General features: G+C 40.2%; 1 protein-coding gene across 1 annotated transcript in view; it reads right to left on the bottom strand.

Moving 5' to 3' along the window:
* The window catches only part of CLNK (cytokine dependent hematopoietic cell linker), an 85,492-nt gene that overhangs the window by 40,905 nt on the left and 20,943 nt on the right, over window positions 1-23,644 (bottom strand). The window contains exons 5-8 of the mRNA XM_060013188.1: window positions 18,609-18,654; window positions 4,318-4,343; window positions 4,084-4,103; window positions 2,887-2,997 (exon numbers count right to left, since the gene is read on the bottom strand). Coding sequence (XP_059869171.1) covers window positions 2,887-2,997; window positions 4,084-4,103; window positions 4,318-4,343; window positions 18,609-18,654 — 203 coding nt within the window. The remainder of the gene's footprint in view (window positions 1-2,886; window positions 2,998-4,083; window positions 4,104-4,317; window positions 4,344-18,608; window positions 18,655-23,644) is intronic.

Genomic DNA, 23,644 nt, shown 5'->3' with positions numbered 1-23,644 from the left:
ATTATATGACTCTACTGGGCTGGGCACTTTGGCCTTTCCAAGCCTTAGAAAATCATACTTTATTGGGCTGCAGAAAGGATTCAATGAGATGAAATGTAACTATCCTCTGGTGAAGAGACCCAGCACAGCTCTCATCACATCTAAGAATGATTAAACACTGTAAACCACAACTAGAGACACTGCAAAGTTACAAAACACGAAAGTCTAAAGATTCCAACACCACTGACATGGCTGACAGTAGGCTGGTGTGATCCAGACAGCAGAGGGGCTCATCTGGAAATCTGGAGAGTATTATTTTAGACATTAGAAGCTTGGACACAGGCAGGTAAGGCCTAAGCACCTTCGAAGCTTGAGTGGCAGAAATATCCCTAGAATCTTGGGTCCCTCTGGGCGCCTAGCCCTGGATGTACATCAGATTCATCTGGGGAGCTTTGAAAAATACTAATGCCCTATAGTGATGCTCTCAATTAAAACAGATCCTGGAGAACAGTAATTTTTAAAAAGTTTACCTAATTATTTCAATGTAAAGCCAGGATGAGAAACATTGCCCTAGAATCTATAGCTTCTTTTTCAAGACAAAATAGGGTTATGGGTGCCTAATTCTGTCGGGTACAGATGGGAGATGCTGTTTAAGTGTTTTTCTTTCTTCTTTCCTATGCTGTGACAGATATTATCCTAGTACTTTAGAAAAATCACATACCTCCTTACCACAATTCTATCTCATGGGGCTGGTTATTTTCTTTTTACCAATAAGGAAAGCAGGACTCAGAACTGTTTAAGAGCTTCCTGAAATTTTACAGCCAGAAGTGGCTCAGCAGGGATCCAAACCCCGTCCTGCTGGGTTCCCACATCCTACTCTTTCCAATGTAAAGAAACAGAAAGAAAATAAAAATCCTCTCTTCTCCACACTGAACAACCTCATCATCTTTGATATTTATTCATCCTATTTTCTTTTTTTTTTTTTTGCAGTACTCGGGTCTCTCACTGTTGTGGCCTCTCCCGTTGTGGAGCACAGGCTCCGGACGCACAGGCTCAGTGGCCATGGCTTACGGGCCCAGCCGCTCTGCGACATGTGGGATCTTCCTGGACAGGGGCACGAACCCGTGTCCCCTGCATCGGCAGGCGGACTCTCAACCACTGCGCCACCAGGGAAGCCCCATCTTATTTTCTATCTCCTTCTCTGAGTTTGGGCCAGTTCTTGTCATATTAGATGACTTGGTCAGGAATTTTAGGGACAATGCATTTCACATTTCCAATTCAGATGATGTTCTATTACTGTTGTTGTTTCCAAGACACTCATTCTTTGAAAACAGAAATCAAAAGAGAGGAAATCTGGTGACTCTTGGTCTGGCTCAGACCCTCTGGAAACTGCCTCGCGGGGTTCTAGGACATATGCATACTGCAGTGAGTTAGCCCCTCCTTTTGAGGTCAAAGGGACAGACTTCTTTCCAAATATATTATATGCAGTGGCAAAGGCACCAATAGAAAATGGCTCAAGGTAGTAACTGTAACACATGTTGGTAATAAATATGTGCTAGGCAGGTACTGATAAGCACTTGATAGAAATCATCTTATTTAATTCTCACATTAGCCCAGGAGGTAGGCAGTAGGCATTATTCTTAACCTCACTTTACTGCTGAGAAAAGCCCTGGGCTTAGAGAAGCAAGTCATATGCCTTGGGGCAGAGTTTCCCAGTCTTTGGCCCACTGACCTTTTGGGTCTCCTTACTCTTTGTTCTGGGGGAGTTCAGCACACTGCAGGGTGTTTGGCGGCATTCCTGGCCTCTACCCACTAGATGCATCCCCAGCACCCAAGCTGTCACGACAAAATGTCTCCAGACACTACGAACTCCCCTGGGAGCAAAGACATTTCCACCCCCCCGCCCCCTCCCCGCTCCCAGTTAAGAACCACTGCCCTTCCTCTGCTAGTTTATAAGAAGGAGAACCTGCGTTTCGAGATGGGGACAGGGGAGAGAGGAAATTGCACGAGGAAGAGCAGGAGAGGTTTCTGCATGGAAGATGTATGTTTGTGTGGGCTTCTAAAGGACAGAAAGGGAAGAGGCATTTGCCAAAAAAACTAAGGGGGAAATGGCATTTTCGGCTCTTTTACGTTCCGCCATCAGAACCAGTGATGAAAGGGTTTTCCACAGAAGTGCCAAATGTGCCTGATATTTTGAATTTCTGTATGCACGAGAAATGCTCACGGACAAAATAGTGCCCTGCACCTCACTGGCTGATCCAAGCTCGCAGTCAGAAAGCATCACTCACTCTGGGCAGCAACACGAGGGAAACACCAGTCTCTGTTCTGACTTCTAAAATAAGGTAATTTTGGAAATGTAAACTCTCTCGGGGAAAAGAAAAAGAGGTCCTTTCGTGTTTGTGACATTTTTTGATCAGAGCTGGCTGCTCGGCTGCCCGGTGCCCCATACATTTGGGAGCAGGGCTCTGGCATCAGCACTTAATACCAGAGGGTTGGATTTTTTATATTTCTTTGTCAAAAAGGCAATCATGTTTTTGACAAATGGGTTTTCACGTGCGCGGTTATACTTCTCCGGCCTGGGAGATGGGAAGCTGCGGGCCGATATTGGTCCTCATACAGTCTGAACCCCTTTCAGTTCCGGCAATGATAACATTTTCTTTAATAACTAATTCACATCGTAAGTGAGCCATTCTTCCAGTAACTGATTTTATTACAAAGAAGGTGTATTTTCCATTAAGGAGTCAAACTACAGGTTTCTGAGGTGCTTTCCCTCAAGGTATGGGACGGCTGTCCCCACCACGTTGGGCAGCCCATTTAGAGAGGCGACTGGTTTGGTTATTGTTGCTCTCTTCCCCCTGCCCACCCGTTCACTGGTCATCTCACCACCAGCAACAGCAAGACTCTCACCTGGACTCTCTCTGGACTTCGGCAAAGGTGCACCTCTGAGGGAAGAGTGGCTTGCTGCTCGCCGGCTCAGGGGGCAGGGGCTGGTACTTCTTTGGAAGAGTGATGGGCGGCCTGTGTGAAGAGTCACAGTGGGGACCTGAGAAGGTTTGCTGCACAGATGGCTCCTCAGACCTGGAATACACACAGCCCTGCCCGCTGTGCCCTCAGCTTTGGGCTGGAAACATCAGTTTTGGGGGCGGGGGGTGGCAGCTCTCTATAGGGAGCTTCGAATGTCAGAATACTCATTCTTCTAATCAGCTTAAATCTCTCTCTTTGCAACTTGCCCTTTGGTCTGGTTCAATTTTTTAGAGTGTTATGTACTTTTCTATAGGGTGTCATAGCTTTATCAATCTGCCATCTGTTGAAGTTTTAGGAGGTCTGGAGTAAAAATATGATTACAGCCTTTCCTTTGCTCCAGACTAGAAGACATGAGCTTTTGAATCTCCCCAAAGAAATAGGAAAATGTTCCAAAGTCAATGGGTGCCTCACTCACCGATTTATTCACCCATGCCCTCACTCATTCACAAAGTGTATTGGGCACTGTTGGTAGATGCTGGAGATGCAGAAAGGAAAAAGACAGTCCTTGGCTCAAGATGCTTCCCTCTGGGAGGGCAGAGAGAGAAGTGGTGAGAAGATGACCAGCCAGGGAAGTAAGTGCTGTGATGGAGGTCCTCACGGGCCCAAGCAGAACAACAGAGTGACTAACTCAGAGCCTAAGAAATCAAGTCTGTTGCTTTTGCCTCCATATATATAAGTATAATAATATTTGCATTTGTATATGTATTATATATATAAATATATATATACTTATATGATTATATACTTATGTACTCTAGGTCCCTTGAAGGCATTTCCCAGTGCCAGGACTCTCTGGCAGATTTCTGTACTAAAAGGAAGGAGAGATTTCTGTACTAAACAAAGGGAAAGAAACAGGAAGCAGGGAAGCAAGGCATTCATTAAAGATCGATAAGTGGAGGTAGATTGAATAGATGACTGTGAATGAATGAATGATTAAATGGATGAATGAGGCTTATTTAATCTTGTTCATTGACCAACTCATTAGCTTTCAGTATCAGATGTTTGTGTTTCTCTTTCTCAAATTATAGAACTAATCATTTAAGTATATAGCAAAACAAAGTTCTATTTTCAGTGTCTTACCGAGGAGGTGGTAAAGGAGTCTGCAAAAGGAAAGAGAATCAGAAATTAAAGTCCTGGTTCTTTGAGCAGAGCTAAATGGTTAGTGATTTTTTGGTTTACAGGTAGACATGACAAATCCCAACCAAACTTCTAGGATATATATTTCAAGTGCCACCTAAGCTTTCACATTGTCCATATTCCTATGCTTCTAAAACAAAGGGTGGGTAACAAATGCATTTCAATGCTTTTTCTTACCTTGTTTCCCTTTGTGGGTTTGTCTCCTAAAACATAAGAAGGAACATCAGTGAGTTTATGGAAAATGTCAACAAGCTATTTTCACATATGTTTAAATGGAAATCATTCCTCTTTGAATAATTTTGGTGATAATGCCAATGAACATTTGTTGAGCTCTTATTAGATACCCAGCACCATGCTAAATATTTTAGTTATGTGACCTCATTCAATCCTTGCCTTTGTTCTGGATGCAGAAACTGGGGTGTGGGGAAGTTAAGTACCTCACCTCCAGTGCCCCAGTTAGTAAATTGTAGAATGAAGATTTCATGGCATGTGGTGTGATCCCTAAGTTCCTCTCTTAACCATTAACTCTTGATTAACATTCTTTTATATATACAGTCATCTTATTAATTCAAGTCCCTGCCTCACACCTTCATCGGACATTTCCAAGCAGAGGAAAATAGCATCACGAAATTTTCCAGTTGGAAGGGTTTTCTAAGACGCCAGAAAACAACTGTTTTATTTTACGAATGATAAAGTTAAGGACAAACTCGGTAGGACAATTGCCCAAGACCACCCAATCCTAGAACAGCCTGAATGAGGCCCGGAAAGGATTTTGCCAACTTCTAGGTAGTTTTATTTCCACAATTCAATTCTACTCAAAGACAGTTATTGAGCTGCTACTCTGAACTGTGCACAGGACCAGGCACTAGGGATAAAAAAGACAAATACAACACGATCCTTCTCCTCAAGGTGTTTACAGTTGTTCTGTTTACAGGCCAAGTTTCAGGTTCTGGGGACATAATTGGAAAGGTGAGAGGCACTGTCTCTGCTGCCATAGGGCTTATAACTAAGAGGGTAGACATGCACTGAAAACACTATTAAAATCGTGATGATATTTTCAAGAAGAGAAGGGCATGGTATTGAAGGAATACACAGGAGACTTAAGTTAGTCTGGGGTGTCAGAAAAAGCTCTTTGAGGAAGCAATGCTCACTTATCTGTAAAAATGGATGTGACCTAATAAATGCTGCTTTATAGGGAGTGGGAGGAGTCAGTGAGACAATGTCTGTATCTTATTGTAGGAGACTTAAAACTCAACTGAGCACTGGCTGAGCCTCCTTTCCTTATTTGTGAGACAACAAGGTTGGATTAAATCTGTGTTTTTTAACTTTGCTATGAAGAGTCCATTGTGGTCCCCCTGAGGACTCCCAAGGAAACTGCAGGACTGCAGGATGGGGCGGCTGGTTTCTAGTTCATCACCCCATGTCACTGGCGGGACTCTACCTCCACTCACTTCCCACTGGATCTCCTCTTAAGATTTCTTTTGGGGAAAGGTCCAGCTGGCCAAAAACAGCACAACACAACATATACTGTCCTGGATGATTTTAAGGGTTCTTCCAGGTCTAAAAATAACTACTTCATTGAACAAAATTACCATTCTCCCTATTTTGTTCTTGGAAAACACTTTTAAACAGATAGGATAGACTTCTCTGCATGAATTCAAACACTGATGGAAGACATGAATCGTAGATGTTCCAGGCATTGTAAAAACACAAAATATGACCCAGAACGTATTTCAACAACTGTGGCCACCTAGTTAATGTTAGATCTTTGGTTATTTCAATGATATTACTAAAAAACTTAGGCCACAGGATGCTTCTTTAAGGCATGAAATTAGAAAACAAAACTAACTTGCCCTCATTTTATTGTGCATTGGCTTCAGCAGTAGAGCTCCCTGTGGAACTACCTTATGGCTTATTCTGATGACTTTCCCTGTGAAGCTAGATGTTGGCTGTCTAAGACATCTTTTTTCATAGCTACCACTATAACTATTGGGGATCAATTCAATTCACTGGAAAAAAAAATTCAATAAAAAGACTGAGCATCCAGAATTCAATAGGAACATTCCATTTATTGCTTCAGAGATATGTATCCCATTTGCTTCAGTGACTGTGAGTTTAGAAAAGGACATCTATCTTGCTTTTATTCATTTACTTATTATTGAGGCTGTAGTGTATGTCAGGCATGGATTCATTTTTAATACATTTATTGATGTAGGTTTTGGGGAATATAATGTCAAAAAAAGTTGCTATTCCCATGTAAACTTACATTCCAGTGGTAGGAGATAGAAAAGAAATAAACAAAAGTATATGATGTCAGGTGATGACAGGTGCTACAAAGAAAAATGAAGTAGGGTGAGTGAGAGATGGCGGACGGGGCTACTATTTTTCAGACAGACCCCAGGAGGCCTTTGTGGATAGGTGTTGAGAACAGAGGCTTGAAGAAAGTGAGGGAACACACCATATGAACACCTGGGCAAGAGTATCACTGACAGGGGGAGCAGCAAGTGCAAAGACTCAGAGGTGGGATGAGCACAAAGGGGCACTACTGTCCCCACGGTGGTGGTGGAGGGGTGCCCAGATCACACAGGGTCTTGTAGGCTGTGGTGAGAACTTTGCCTTAACGGTGGTGCATCTTTTCCCTACACCGTCTGTGAGTCGTGTGCCTTCATTATGATGTAAGGTTTTCTCTGGCATCAGTTAGTATCCCCCTCATTTAAAAACTGTGTGTGGGGACTCCCCTGGTGGCGCAGTGGTTAAGAATCCACCTGCCAATGCAGGGGACACTAGTTTGATCCCTGGTCTAGGAAGATCTCACATGCCGCGGAGCAACTAAGCCTGTGTGCCACAACTACTGAGCCTGTGCTCTAGAGCCTGTGAGCCACAACTACTGAGCCCACGTGCCCTAGAGCCCTCACGCTGCAACAAGAAAAGCAATGAGAAGCATGCGCACAACAACGAAGAGTAGCCCCTGCTCGCCGCAACTAGAGAAAGCCTGCACGCAGCAATGAAGACCCAACATAGCCAAAAAAAAAAAAGTTTAAAAAAAATGTGTGTATGCAGATTCCACTCCTGGGTATATACTCAAAGAGAAATGCAAACATACATCCATACAAAAACTTGTACATGAATTTTCATAACAGCAGTATTCGTAAAAGTCAAAAGGTAAGAAACCACCCAAATGTCCATCAACTGATGAAAGAATAAACAAGTATGTCTGTACTATGGAATGTTATTTGTCAGTAAAAAGGAATAAAGTACTGATACATGTTACAACATGGATGAACTTCTAAAACATTGTACTCAATGAAGGAAGTCAAAAGACTACATATTGGATGATTTCATTTATATTTTAAAAATCTAGAATGGGCAAACCCATAGAGATCGGAAGTATATTAGTGGTTTCTTGGGGAAGGGCAAGGGTTGAGGAATGGCTTCTAATGGATACAGGCTTTCTTTTTCGGTGATAAAATTTTCTAAACTTAGATTGTGGTGATAGTTGCAGAATTCTATGAATATACTAAAGTCATTGAATTGTACATTTTAAATTAGTGAATTTTATAGTATGTGCACTGTATCTCAATAAAGATGTTTAAAATATTTTTTAAAATGTGTTTCTGATATTATATGCAATATCAAAAATCCTGAAGCCTTCAGCTATGTCAAATATATCTAACAGCAGTAATTTATGCCATGAGCTTCTCTTATTTATTGCTTAGATAACTGAAATGTTATAGACTAAGAGGTAGAAACGAACTTCAGGGACTCCACGAGGGAGAAAACTAGATCAAACAGGTGAAATAACTTGTCATACTGTCATACAGCTTTGATAATAATTCAGATAAAATTCAACCATATTTTTTTTGCAGGGGTGGGGCTTGTTCAAGAAAGTAATAACAACTCAGGTATTTGACATACTGGAAGAAGATGAGATTTGGAGCTGAGTTTCTTGAGTTTGAACCTTGATTCTGCTACTACTATGGGTAGGGTCAAGGCAGGATCTCAATAAATATTAATGAAATAAACAAATGGATTGAGGAACGGTTGCAATTTCTCATCTGGAAAAGTGAGACATGGTTACTCATACTTCATGGGACTTCGTATGTGGAATAAATGAATTGATGAAGTTCACGTGATGGCTTTGAATGCATCCCCACTGTAACTAGTATTATTGTGTAATGGAAGATTAGAGGGAAAATGGCAATCGACCCTCCTGAGGAGGTACACAAATACCCCAAATGCTATGAAAAATTCCCTGTCCCATCAGAAGACCCAAACAGTTTTTATTCGAGATAGTTCGCATCTTGACATTCAGTCAAGCAGTTTTCACTAGGAGGAGGCTGGCATGCTCGCCATCTGTTGGCTGCATGTGTAATTAGCACCATCTGCCGAGACTGTGTCCTTATTTTGCTCTTCAGTCTGCAGTAAGGCAGTTTTCACTTCTGCTGAAAAATGTATTGCTTCTTGGGAGATAATGTAGTGAGCTGAACACAGCATTGCTGTAGAATCTATTACCTCCATAACTTGTTAGGGTGAAGTCATGAACAAGTTCTCAACCTCAGAGGGTTCTGTGAAGTTAGAGTATCGCGAGACCTGCATGTGGCATTTCGGGGTGGGGGTGGGGGGCTGGGAGGGTTACTGGTGCCAGCTTATAGGAGCTGGTTGTTAATTTTTCAAGATTTTGCCATGCAGGTGTTAAACACGGCCATTATTAAAAAAATAATTATGTAAATGTACACTTAAGTTATTTCAAAAACAAAGGTAGCATCAGCTCAAAACTCATGACTTCCTAGTTATTCTACCACATTTATCTGTGCTGTTGAAGTTATTTACCTCTACTGTGTCTATGATGGAAATACTAAAAAATGGTATCTCTTCCCAACTACCTGTTCAATGATCGTGTTGGTAGCTTGAAATCTGCTGTAGGGGAAGTATTTACACCATGGAAATTGGCAAATGCTGCAAATTAGGGTTTGATTTATTGCTTTACTGCTTGTCTATACTTAAAGAGATGGAGAAAATGTTGACAAAGCAAATTAAATATAAAAGTGTGTTGTGTCTGTACGTTGTTGCATTACATTGTAAAAAGAGGAAAATTGAGGAAATATACTTCTGATATTGAAAAACTGTCATCTGACTCAGCTAAGAAGCTGTTCATGTAATTACATCAATTGCAGTCATCGTTTGGCTGCAGATACAAGAGTTTGGAAAAAATCAGTGAAAGCACTCTGTGAAAATCAATTGGCTATATAAAATTTATGACAGAGTGTTGTATATTTTACTATTATTTTAAAACTCTGTGCTATATACATCCTTTTATCAGTAAAATTTATAATAGGTCTATATATGCATGTATGTACATACTATTTTTTGAGATGCAATATTTTCTTTAATATGTCTGTGGTGAGCATAATTACTTTTTTAAAAAATAAAGACTATTTTTTAGAGCAGTTTTAAGTTTACAACAGAATTGGGAGGAAGGTACAGAGATTTCCAATTTATCACCTGCTCCCACACATGCATAACCTCCCCCATTATCAACATCACTAGCCCAAATGTTACATTTTTTACCAAGGATGAAGCTACATGGATACATCATAATCACCCAAAGGCCATAGTTTACCTAAGGGCTCACTCTTGGTGTACATTCTATGGGTTTGGACAAATGTATAATGTACTTATCATTATAATATCATACAGAGTATTTTCACTAAAAATCTTCTGTGCTCTATGTATTTATCTCTCTCCCCGACTCAGACTCTTGGCAATCACTGAACTTTTTACTGCCACCATAGTTTTGCCTTTTCCAGAATGTCATATAGTTGGAATCACATAATATGTAGCCTTTTCAGATTGGCTTTTGTCACTTGGTAATATGCATTTAAGTTTCCCCCATGTATTTTTGTGTTTTGATAGCTCATTTCTTTTTAGCACTGAATAATATTCCACAGTGGAATGTCTGGATTGTACCACAGTTTATTTATTCATTCACCTACTGAAGGACATCTTGGTTGCTTTCAAGTTTTTGGTAATCATGAATAAAGCTGCTATAAACATCTGTGTGTAGGTTTTTGTGTGGACATAAAATTTCAATTCCTTTGGTAAATACCAAGGAGTGTGATTGCTGGATCACATGGTAAGAGTATGCTCAGTTTTGTAGGAAACTGCCAATCTGTCTTCCAAAGTGGCTGTACTATTTTGCATTCCCACCAGCAGTGTATGAGAGTTCCTGTTGCTCCACATCCTCACCAGCATTTGCTGTGTTTTGATTTGGGCCATTCTAATAGATGGATGGGGTATCTCATTATTGTTTCAATTTACATTTCCCTGGTGACATATGATGTGGAGCATGTTTTCATATGCACATTTGCCACCTGTATGTCTTCTTTGGTGAGGTCTCTGTTGAGGTCTTTGACACATTTTTTTTTCCCCCATTGGGCTGTTTGTTTTCTTTTTGTTGAGCTTTAAGAGTTCTTTATATAGTTTGGAGAATAGTCTTTTATCAGATGTTTCATTTGCAAATATTTTCTCTCAGTCTGTGGCTTGTCTTTTTATTCTCTTATATTGTCTTTTGCAGAGCAGAAGTTTTAAAATTTTGATCAAGTTCAGCTTATCAATCATAGATCACGTCTTTGGTGTTGTAACTAAAAAGGCATCACCATACCCAAGGTTATCCAGGTTTTCTATGCTATCTTCTGTGAGTTTTATAGTTTTGATTTTTAATTTAGGTCTATGACACATTTCAAGTTAATTTTTGCAAAGGGTGTAAGATCTGTATCTAGATTTATATTTTTGTAGGTGGATATCCAATTGTTTTAGCACCATTTGTGGAGAAGACTACCTCTGCTCCATTGTATTGCCTTTGCTTCTTTATCAAAGGTCAGTTGACTCTATGGGGGTCTATTTCTGGGTTCTCTCTTCTGTTCCACTGATCTATTTTTCTAGTCCTTCATTAATACCACACTGTCTTGATTTATAGCTTTATAGCTTTATAGTAAGCCTTGATATTGAGTAGCATCAGTCCTCCAACTTTGTTCTCATGCCTTTTTTTCAGAGATTTGGATATTAGACATTTACCACTGCTTGTGATCTGGTTTTAGTGCTACTACTGATGTGCCACGTGACTTAGTACAAGTTGTTTGGCTTCTCTGAGCTTTGGTTTCCTCATCTGTGATTGAAATGGTTGGAAGAGAAGATATGTGGGTTCCAAGAATTTGTTTCTTGATAGGAGGGACAATGATGCAATAGAGTGGTCACAAATGGGATCTTTGAAATCATTCGTGTTGGGTTCTAATCCCCCCTCAGTCACTTACTGAGTAATCTTGGGCACATTATTTAAATGTTCTGGGCTTGTTTCCATGTCTGTAAAATGCAGATAATGAAGTGCAGTTCCTTGGATGGCCAAGCTTAAATAAAATGATACTTGTTTTTCAATTAGCTCCTAGTCAATTTGTGCTAAATATACGCAATACCCTTTATCTATGAAATATGATCATCACAATCAACGCTTTTGGAAACATACCATCCGTGTAATGTTCTGTAATTAGAGACATAGACTCTGAACAAAACTGGATAAAACCTGGCCTCAGTCGCCGTATTTATTATGTCTAAAAGTTTTATGATGTATAAAAGTGAACCTTTAGGATTTCACGTCCTGATGATTAATTGCGGAAGCGTCCAAAGAAGCAACTTACGATCCAAGTGGCTAGCGCGTATTTCACAAGGCCTGCTTGAGAAACCTCTCCACGTCTGTGGAAACTTTCAGAAATTACTTCCAGCAGTAAATTGCTGAAACCATTCTTTGGGTTGAGTGGGGAGGGATTAAGTTAGGCAAAGCCAAGGATGTGGGAGGGACCTGCCAGATTTAACAGTTCCTCAAATAAGGTTGGAAAGTGCAGTTTCTTAGGAACATGTACGTCAACAGCTGCACCTTGTTAGTGACAGATGTGGGATGGAAGCATCTTTCCTAAACAAGCCCAGGAGACATCTTTTCCACTGACCTGGGTGTCTCAGGAAAGGTGGGCAGGCAGGGTGAAGGGAAGGACTGAGGCTTCAGAGGCGATGACATGGGCAGTGGGGTGGGTGGATTTGTATGTATGGACCATATCCATGGATTCACAAAATGCTAGAGGCCGTTGTGTTCTCCCATATTTCTATAGATGGGATATTAAGGGCCAGTAAGGGAATATCATTTGCCTAAATTTGTAACGGAGCAGGACCCTATGGGATCTTCCTGGGACAGGCCTTCCGGCATATCCTCTGCTTTATCTTCTCTGTGAAGTACATAGATAAGAGTATTTGATGCACATTTCCTGAGTTTTTTTTACGGATGTGAAAACCTTGCACCACACGGAAGATGTTAACTACTTGATGACCATGAGCACACAGCCCCCAGGCCTCCTGGAGCCTAAGGACTGATAATGTTAACCCCTGTGACACTGCCCTGTTCCTTCACCATCGGCCAATCAGAGAACTGTGCATGAGCTGATCACACACCCTGTGACCGCCCACCCCCTCACCTGGCTTTTAAAAATGCTTTGCTGAAACCCTTAGGAGCTCGAGGTTTTTTACAGGATGAGCCACCAGTCTCTTTGCATGGCCCTGCAGTAAACTTTTTTCTGCTCCAAACTCCTATGCTTCAGTTTGTTTGGCCTTCCTGTTCATCGGGCACGTGAACTTGCACTCACAAATTCATAACACAGACAGAGACAGAGCCAGAAGCAGCCAGGCTTCTTGACTTGCCTCTTGCGGGCCTCTACCTAATGGGATCACATGGCTGAGGATCACAGGCTCGTCTCTAGTTGGTCCTATGACAGCCTGCCGTGCTTATCTAATACGCTTTTATTAAAATGGGTTAAATTTTAGAGTTACTTCAGTGTTTACCATGCATCCACTATGTGCTCAGCACGGTGCTATGTGTTTGCTGCAAGGAAAACAATGTTTAGTAAACTTTGGTCTTTGTGATTGAGGAGCTTATTTTTATATTCATTGACAACAGATTTATTGTGTATGCTCCACACCAAAGTAGATAGAGCATGAGATGGTTTCTGCCTACACAGAGAGGCAGGAATACATTCCAGTGTAGGGAGAATGGCAGAGGGTAAAAGAGGGAGGAATGAATTCCAGAAACCATTAGTTCAGGTCAGTATCCCTTTGTCAAGTGTCCATCACGTGTCAATAACCATGCTATAGGATTTGCGTTGGTTATAAACTTTAAAACAGACAGATGTATTACAATGTAGGTGTGTTTCCTCCCTTTTAGAGATAAGGAAACAAACTTAGAGAGGTTACGTTCCTTGTAGATTTCACATTTGGAAAGCGGTAATGCTGGGATTTGAACGCAGGTCTCCTTGTCCCCAAATCTAACATTCGTGCAACCATATTTTAGCTGCTGCTACATCTCAAACATAATTAACTTCCCCTGAGGTCATTGTCTCACACCTCAGCCCAATGTCCGTTGCTGTGTGAATCCTTCCTAGGATTCACAGTTCTTCTGCAGGGGCCGAATTAAGTATGTATGTACTTTTTTGAGTTCCAACAACACTTCGTATAGACCCGACCAGACTGTGGACTCCTCGTGGTCTAAGGTCTTCTGTGACTCAGTGCCCTGGCACAAAGTGATTTTGAATAGAAGTGGCATTCTCCCCTGGCAGTTATCACACGATGTTGTAACTGCCTTGTTTTCAATTCTTCTAATTGTGGCTACTTTATATTTCACTATTGAAGAGTGTATTTGCTACTCAAATGCTTTTTCTTTTCTCTGTGTGTTGGTGAGACAAAATACTGTCCTGTAGTTCCATTAATGAGTGATTTTACAACACTTATAACATTGGTTTTGAACTGAATATTGTATCAATGCCTCTCTCACTTTTCTTTTTTATTTCTTTCTTTTTTGCTCCCAAATAAGGGTATATGACCTCTATCACTTTTGAGCCACTGGCTGTGTCTGAAATAAATTTAAATCTAAAATAGTAGGAGAATAATCTTAAATTTATTTCTTATCATTTCTAGGCCTGGGGCCTAAAGCTTGTCATTCGTTAAGGAAATAATCTATAGGATGGCAAATTCCACCATTTTTTGTGATGTTTTGTGTTGCCGTGTTCTGCCACTAGAGGACAGTATCATCCCTCAATTCATGTCTTTTGCACTAAAAATTGCATAGTTTGGATGAGTGGGAAATCAGGGAACAGGGAACGTTTGCAGAAAAAATTTTAGATACTAGCAAATATAGTAAAACCATGGAAACATTGCCATAGTTGACAAAACTTGAGTTCTGGTCCAGGCTAGGACTGCTTGCTCTGTGACCTTGAGTGAGCCCCTTCTCTTGCCAGGCTTCTTGGCATAAAATGAGGGGGTAAAACCAGACTAACTCTAAACTCTTTGACACCTAAATTCGAATAAAATCAAACTAGTAGAAAGGTCTTTTGATGGCATTATGTAGAATTCTATCTTGCTTCTTTTCAACCAAGCTCATGTTTCTGGATATCCGTGTTTAGCCATCTATGCATAATTCCTTCTTCTTCTCATGGATAGTTTATTGTATTTCATTATAAATTCATTCTTGTATATGATATGCTTTTTACCTCAAAGGAAACTGGTTTAGAGTTTGTGCTTGGTTCACATGGAAGGCAAAGAGAAACTCATTTTAGGCTCACTTATTCTCAGCATTAAGAAGCTAAGACACACCATTTTTGAATATTACAGCTATCTTCACCTGAAGAGACAATTTCTTCTGCAACTGTGGTTAATGCTAATTAATGGTTCATCATAAACAACTTATACTATATACATACTTTGCCTCCAAATAAACTTTTACCCATTTTTAGGAATAAAAAAAAAAAGAAAAATACCAAGCTTCAGGGAAGATAAGTTCTTGAAATCTGACAGTTTCCAGATAATGTCAGAATATGATTGCAAGAAAAATAATATGAAATGTACATTAACATAAATCTACAACTGCTCAACTTGATGAAAAATATCACCATAAAATTCTGCCATTACTGAACCACGCAATATGTTTTTCTCTATGACATTTTGTGAGAATGAATAAATTATCTGAGAATGCGTTTGCATCAAAAATACAGAATTTTATAATAAACACATAAATCATTCAAGCATTTTCCAGCAAGATGCCTGATCCAAAAAATGGGGGTATTCATATTACTTTTCCCCTTTTCATCTCCTTTCTCTGTACAGTACCTTAGAGCTCTGGGTGGTAATACAAAACCATCAATTATGGAAGTGCAGGAAAAGAAGACATAAAGAAATAACTCTTATTGAAGAAGTTTTCCATGCAACCTACAAGCTCAACTCCTGTGAGTCTTGCTTTCACTGAGGTCATCTCTGCAGTTATGATTTCAGTTTACATTGGGGTCTACTTTTAAAAAAGTCATATTTTATAACCATGCTACTTGGATATCAGCCAACAACCCTTATAAAATTGACAGCACTAACTTAGCTCTGAAAGATGTGTCTTTCTTGCACTCCCGGAGGAATTTCTTTGCTCTTTTTTTATTTTGGGTAATTAATTTCACATAAAAAAAGCGTGATCGCCTTTTTGCTTAGGTTACCGGAAAGCATAGAGAAAAACTAGCAGTTTAATTGTGATAGAATGTAGTGATGTGTGCCCGAGCAGCCTGAATTTTATCCTTGCCTTAGTCTTACAGTCTATCTAGATACTTCCTACGATTTAAAAAATTTTTCTTCCATTTTACCATGCAAGTTTTTGTTGACTACTCCAAATATTTGTAAGCTGAGGCAAAGTGTAGATGAATATATGGATGAATAGGTGTGATGTTGGGATTTATAATAAGAAATATATATTTGGTCTTCGTCCCTGTGTCTGGCACAGAGCTCCTAAATCCCTTGGAATTTCATAGTGATGAGAGCTATCAAGGTGTCTTTTGTTACGTTAAGGAGGTGACTTACTTTTGGACTCCATCTAATGATGGGGACTGTTTGTCAGTGGTGGTTAGCCGAAGACCACGGGATCAAAGGGTTAGAAGAACTTACAGTCCCCTACGTCTACCCTCCCTTGGCCCCCCGCCCCCGCCACCGTCCCAGGGAGAGGAGAGTGGCTTGAGATTGAGTTCAGTCCACAATGGCTAATGATTTAATCAACCATGCCTATGTAATGAAGCCTCTATAAAACCCCAAAAGTTTGGAGTTTGAGAGATTCAGGAAACATGGAAGATCCCTGCCCTTTCCTCATACCTCCCCTTATATGTCTCTTCCATCTGACTGTTCCCGAGTTATATCCTTTTACAATAAACTGGTAATTTAATAAGTAAAATGTTTCTCTGAGTTCTGTGAGCCACTCTAACAAATTAATCGAACCTCAGGAGGGAGTGGTTGGAACCTCCCATCTATAGAAACACAGGTGACAATCTGGGCTTGTGACTGGCATCTGAAGTGGTGGTGAGGTACGGTCTGGTAGCACTGAGCCCTTAACTTGTAGAATTTGGTGCTGTCTCTGGGTGGATAGTGTGAGAATTGGGTTGAATTGTAGGATACTCAGCTGGTATCCAGAGAATTGCTTGATGGTGCGTGGGTGGAAACTGCCCCCCCTGCATATGTTGGAATTGGAATTAGAACCATCCTGATAGTGACACAGACATATTAATATATGTAGAATAGTGGTCAAAGAAGATTCTGCAATCAAAGAAATGAAGGTGCATGTCTATAGTGAACTATTAAAAAAAGAGGGGAATTGTGAAGTCCATTTCTTGTCTGCTTTCTCCCCAGGACTCATTTCTCAATAAATTGCCTATAAAGCTTCTATTAGGACCTAAGACATTTATATATCAAATGATTATGATCTGCTCTGGGATGCCTCTGTGCTCTGCTCCTTTTCTCTGTCAAGAGGCATGAAAAAACTTCCTCTACGTAATTCATGTGGTCTTCTAAGGATTAAAATACGTCAGTTAATGGAGAAAAGCTCTGAATCAAGTGCTGTGTGCATGGAAGGCATTTCCGTGTTTAAGGACTAAAGAGGCACTGATAGGAAATCTCCCCTATTTTGAGGGGTTTAGGAGTGGTCTAGAGGGAAGATAGACAGGGATCTGTCAGGCTGTGAAGGATGGAGAGGAGAGATGGAATAGGGAACAGCTCTTGTTTCCTGCCTCTGCTAATTCAATTGAATTGATGAGTCAGAAAAGCCCTGCCCACTTCCCATTTCAAGTGGAGGAAAGTAAGACTCGGAAAGGTTAGGTGCCTTACTTAAGGTAACACAGCCAGGGAGTAGTAGAGCTTGGGCTTGGGCTCCTCTCATTGCTCCTTCCACCTTGTTTCCCTTTGTGCATATCTTCCCTTTGTGCCTCCAGGTCCACTGTTCACCTTGTCCGCCCTGCTCCACCCCACTCTCCATCCTGGGAGACCAACCGGCACATGCAGGCTACCTTGCCCCATGGTTTCAGGTTGGGTTCAGCCATTAGGAAGTCCGAACAGGAGATCAGAGGAAGGTTGGAGAGGGAGGTTGGGGCATGTATTCCCTTGAGTTCCACCCTGGGAGGTCCACATGGGCTGGTGGTGTTTCCTCAACCAATGGTCACTGCTCCTCTCAAGGTGGTGAGCTCCTTCTGCTTTTCTGTAGCTGTCCCCTCATCCTTTTGGGCTTAGGGGTGGTGACAGCACCACTGCTGTTGGCCCCAGTTTCTGCATCACCCCTCATTCTTCTCCTACACCTCACACACCTTAGTCAATAGTTCCTTTGTAAATAAACCTCCTTAAATTATCCTAATTTGGGTGTGTGCCATCTGTTTCCCCTTAGGACCCTAACTATTACACTTTCCCGTTAAAGAAAATGTGATGTTAATAATATGTTATAGAATATAGCATCAGACACATAAAAGTTGATTTCGATGTTTCAGTTACTGGGAAATGTAAATCATGGGACTGTCATCTTTTCTAACTGAACATTGTAAGAGAATATGGGGACATTGGGGGAAGTGGTGAGAGAAGCTATAATGTATAGGATCCAATTAAATTTCTTTGGCTGTCCTCCATTTGTGCTTCTAGCACTACTGAAATTGATTATTTCCTTTCAGGTTCTTACCTGTATCTTTATCTCCAAATTGAGTTGCTTTGCCTGAAGCTTTAAAATCTATTTTCATGTTAATTAATCAGCATTTTAAAATTAGATTTCTATCTTGCAATTTTACAGAGGGGTATGCTTAGAGAAATAACTTAGTTATGTATCTGATGCAACCCATATGTTTCAAAACAATCTCTTTCCCAAATTGCACAACATGGAATATGACTTTTCACGGTCAATTTCTTCATTAATAAGGTAAGGTGATAAAAAGGCATAAGACGTGAGAGACTCTTTCCAAAATTAGTTATTTCATGAAGGTTAAGTCAATAGATAACCTTGTTGAAGAAATCTGTGACCACAGACAAAAATGTAAGAGGATCTTGGAAGCAAAGAAAGATGCAAATATACTTATATTTCAAACTTTGTGATTTGACTTTACCTTTAACATGTTGGCTTCTGATATCCCTGGAAATGGGTTGTTCCACCTGTAGAAGACAACGTGGCACCATTATTTCTTAAATTGTGACTATATCATCTCATGACCTTCCACTCAGTATATAACTGTAATCTGATGATTCCCAAGGTAAAGGCATAAGTCCCTGGACTCATCATTCTTATAGATCACCCTATGAGTATGGGAGGCAATCAGTCAATACGTGTAAATACGTGTAAATACGTGTAAATACATGTACCACTGTGCCAGCAATGAGGGTAGTGGCCTCAGGTGGTAATTTGGCATAAAAATACTTGGTTTGAGATCCAATTGAGATCCAATCCAATCTTATTGCTGTGAAACTTTGGAAAAGCATTTACCATATTATGAGTCTTAGATTTTTCATCTTTTTAATAGGGAAAATATTTAGCCAATCATGTCATTGAATTATTGTGAAGATCAACATTCATGATCAAGTCCATGAAAGCGATGGAGCAGGCAGTTCAGTGTGTGGCCTCGTGTGGATGCCCGTGTTGGGATTTCACGTCCATCATGTGCTGGCTATGAGAACATGGCTAGTCATTTAACCTTCTAAGCCTCAGTTTCCTCATCTGTGAAGTGGAGGTAGCAAAAGAACTGATACCTCACAAGGGTGGCAGGACTACATGAGACAGGCAATGTGCCTAGAACGGGAAATGACACAAATGAAGCTGAATAATTGTTAGCTGTCATTATTAATAGTATTAAAGGTGTTGCTGAACTATTAAGGGATGGCTGTACAATTATTAGGCATGAGAGTGAAGAAGATGATAGAGACATCCTAATGATGTCCAATGCCTTTGAAAGCCTTTAAGCCTAGATCAGTATTGGGGTCTACGATGGTTAGTTTTATGTGTCCAATTGACAGGGTCACAGGGTATCCAGATATTTGATTAAACATTATTTCTGTGTGTCTGTGAAAGTGATTCCAGATGAGATTAGAATTTGGATCAGTAGACTGAGTAAGGCATATTGTCCTCCCCAATGCCAGTGGGCATCATTCAGTCCATTGAGGGCCTGAATAGAATAAAAAGGCAGGGGAAAGGAGAATTTGATCTCTCTGCCTGACTGTTGACCAGGGACGAAGGTCTTCTGCCCTTGATGACTGAGATTTACATCATTGGTTCTCTTGCTGCTCAGGCCTTTGGACTCAGGCTGGAACTTATGCCGCTGACTTTCCTGGGTCTCCAACTTTCTGATGGCAGATTGTGGGACTGAGCCTCCATAATCACTAATTTATTTATATGTATGTGTGTATGTCTATGGCTATATATGTCTATATGTTTCTGTCTTTCTATTGTATCTATCCTATCATCTATCTATCTATCACCTATCTGTCTATCTATCTATCTATCTAACTATCTATCATCTACCGCCTATGTTTCTAGAGAACCCTGACTAATAGAGAGTCTCAGTGTTACACTTTATTGGTGCCAAGTTGAGTTGGCCAAGGTGAATGGGGAGGAAGGGTCACTGAACGCCCTGTTACCTCATGTCTTAATGTTCAACGTCCACCTCTTCCTCTGTGGAACACTGAAACACCTTATTTATGCTTGGAAAGTGGTGGCTCTTCTGCTGGCCAAGTTAGTCAAGGCTTGAGCGTGGTTTGGGTTTGCTGTTGTTATGGCTTCCTTCGTCACACCATCAGCTTCCAATTCCACCAGGGTATGGAGGCTGGTGTACTGGGTTTTTATTTTATTTTTTTATAGTAGCTTTTTTTTTTAAACATTTTTATTGGAGTTTTGCAAAGTTCTTGTTGCATCCTCAGCTTTCAGCCTTCCCTGTGCACCTGCCCTGCAGAGTGGGTCTCTCCCAATGCCCTTGCCCACCTGCCATTGCTAGCCCGGAGCAGGAGAGGTTCTCCATTGTCTCTGTCTCAGCTGGGCCGTGCGTGATTAGGGTATTAGGGATGGGGCTTCCTTAGTGTTTCTGTTCTTTTCCCCTTTGGTGGCCAATGTCCACTTTCCCTTTTGAACATTTGGATCCATTTGGATCTTTCGCATGAGAGAGTTTCTTTGCATTGCATCTTCCGCAGGGGGAGGTACCCTCTGATGATATTAGCATAGGATCCTGGGCCTAGAAATATTTCCTGCCCCTCCCCCAGCACTACTCCCATTTTTCTATCAAATAAATATTTACTAGTGCCTACTTTATACCTGTATCAATGCTGGATTATGTGGGAACAAAGAGGAATAAGAACTTGGATGGTGAAGGAAGACTCAGACATGCACGCAGTTCTGAGTTTACAACATATTATAACACACGTTTAATTACAACAGAAGTTTTTCAGCCTTAGCATCATTGAGAGTTGGGGTCGGATGATTCTCTGCTGTGAGGGCTGCCCTGTGTTTTTGCATTATACTGAGCGGCATCCCTGCCCTCCACCCAGCACGTGTCAGTAGCACTCCCCAAGTCCTGACAACCAAAAGTGTCTCCAGGCATTGTAAATGACCACTAGGGGTCAAAATGGTCTCGGATCAGAACTACTGATTACAGTGCAATATGTTACTGATGTCAAAGGCTGCTTTGCATTGCTTCCTCCAGAAGGCTTCTTAAAAGCCTCTGGCTGGACTAAGTGATGCAGCTCCCTGCTCTTTGCATCCTGTGTCACTTCTGTCTTAACGCTTTGTATTACATCAAAACTGCCTGTTTGGGCCAATGCCTCCTCCATTAGACTGTGGGCATTGGCTAATTTTTTTTTACCCCCATTGTTGAGCGTAGTGCTTTGTACACAGCAAGCGCTCAATAAATGAAAAGTTGGACAGTGGTCTAGTGGTTTAAGACAGTTGTAACCAGTCTAAGGAGTCATCGTAAGAACTGGCCCCTGTAAGGATTGTTGAAGATCCATTTCACAGAGAGTTTAATCTCAACATAAATGTGCAAAATGAATTAGAATTAACTCCTGAGAATGAGGTTATAATAAAAAGAATCTGCTTACCATAAAAACTTGATTATTCAAACATTGATTATAAAAGCAAAATTCCTTTTTTATCTGAATCGAGGCCAAGTCCTTATATAATTAATTTATAAGACAACTTCCCTCCTGGCCAAAATTGTGCTTAATCTCCCATATCCTTTTACTCACAAGATTTCACTTGACTTAATATGTTGAGATTATAGTTCCACTTGCAAAGTGACCTAACTAAAAGAAGAAATTTGTAACAGAAAGCTACAAAGATAATATGAAAAGATATAAAGTAATACAAATGGAGACAAATTCTGGCATAGTTGTTTTAAAAAAAAATAAATAAGAATTATTATTTTTTTAAAAAGCATTCTTCTCATGAAGGTTTACTTACATGGAAAGGGGGATTATCAGTGATTTTTAGGGAAAGAAAAACTTAACTTTCTAGGTCACAATTTTCTATTCTTTATAACCAGATAAGAACTTGTGTCTTTAGCCTCTGGCCCAATGACTCTAAAATTCCTATTGTTCCCTGAATATGCTTCATGCTTTAGTGATGAGAGCCCTGAAGTGTCCTCCTCCCTGTCAAACAGCCCCCTGTGGGGCTGCCCCAGTTTTACATCTTGGGAATAGTAGCAAATATTCACGTGACAACTTTGAGGAACAGACTGGAATAAGGGTTCCATGTGAATAGAAATCAAACTGGGAAAGAAGACTGTGTCTTTTTTCCTGTTAATATTTCGGGCTATTCGTATTTCAAGGTTCAGATCAAATGACTGAGAGTTTGTTTGTTCATTTCTATCCAATTAACCCACATCTGTTGAAAACTTCTTACATAAAGGCACTGTGCTGGGTACTGGGGCTAAAATGGTCCCTGTCCTCATGGAGGTGTCATTTAGTAACGGATTGCTTTGTGCCAGGCACTGTGTTTTGTATGTATTATCATAAAGCTATGAGTTTTTATAGCTGAGACAGTAAAGGCTCAGAGAAGGTAAGTATTGGAGCCATTAAAATAGGGATTATAACATTTGTCTTGCAAGGTCATTTTAAGGATTAAATGTCATTCATTCATTCATTCATTGCCATCTATCCTCCGAAAGACCTTCCAGGAGTGCCCTGCTTTCATTATTTTTTCAAAGCACTCATCACTTGACATATTGTCTTTGTATCTATTATTTACCTATTTATTTATCACAGGCCTCCTCCCACTAGATGTAAGTTTCACGAGAGCAGGGCCTTGGTGGTTTACTGATGCCTATAATTTTGTCTGGTCCATGGCAGGCACCCAACACATATGTCTTGAGTGAATTTGTTGAGTGAATGATTCAAGTGTTTAGCTTGGTGTCTGTGTAAAGAGGAAGTGTTCAGTATTTTATCCCTCATCTTGCTCTCCCAATCTCTATTGGCTGTGTTCTGTGTAAATGACATTATTTGGTAAAATTTGTAGTTTCCTTTTCTTGTCAATATTTAACAGAAACCCTCAAGTTAAGTAGGTAAACTATTTGAACAGATAATGCACAAGGAAGATGTGTTATAAATATTCAAAAGCATGTTCACACTCACTAATAAATGTGCTACAGATTTAAAAAAAGAACAGTGAAGTCTCTTTTTTGTTTTTTTAAATTATGATTAAAAATGTGATATCCAGTTTTGGTGAGAATTCTATGAGGTGGAAATTCCAACATAGGGCTTCCGGGAGGGTAAATTGAAATGATTTTTCAGGAAGAAATTTAACAATATGTACTAAAACCATTTAAAATGTTTTCACTCGGTGGTTAAGTAAAATAATTAAAAATCTTATAATGGGGAGTGATGTATCTGTAAAGATTATGCTTATTAATGCTTGTTTTGTCACATGAGAGATTGTTTTATGACTGAAAGTTAATGTGAAAAGGAAAGAAAACTGGTGTATGCTATATAATAAGGACTCCCTTGCGCAAAACATATCAGCATAGAAAACATTGACATGAAATGTACCCAAAATGTTATGACTAATAGCCCTGCACCCCCAGGGATGATTAATTTGTATTTTATGCATTTATGCATTAAGAAAATTAAACATTAGCAAAAGTGTTATTACAAATAAAATTCTATATGT

Source organism: Delphinus delphis, chromosome 5 (genome assembly GCF_949987515.2).
Source record: "Delphinus delphis chromosome 5, mDelDel1.2, whole genome shotgun sequence".
Classification (NCBI taxonomy): Eukaryota; Metazoa; Chordata; class Mammalia; order Artiodactyla; family Delphinidae; genus Delphinus; species Delphinus delphis.
This window is presented reverse-complemented; position numbering and strand designations above follow the sequence as displayed.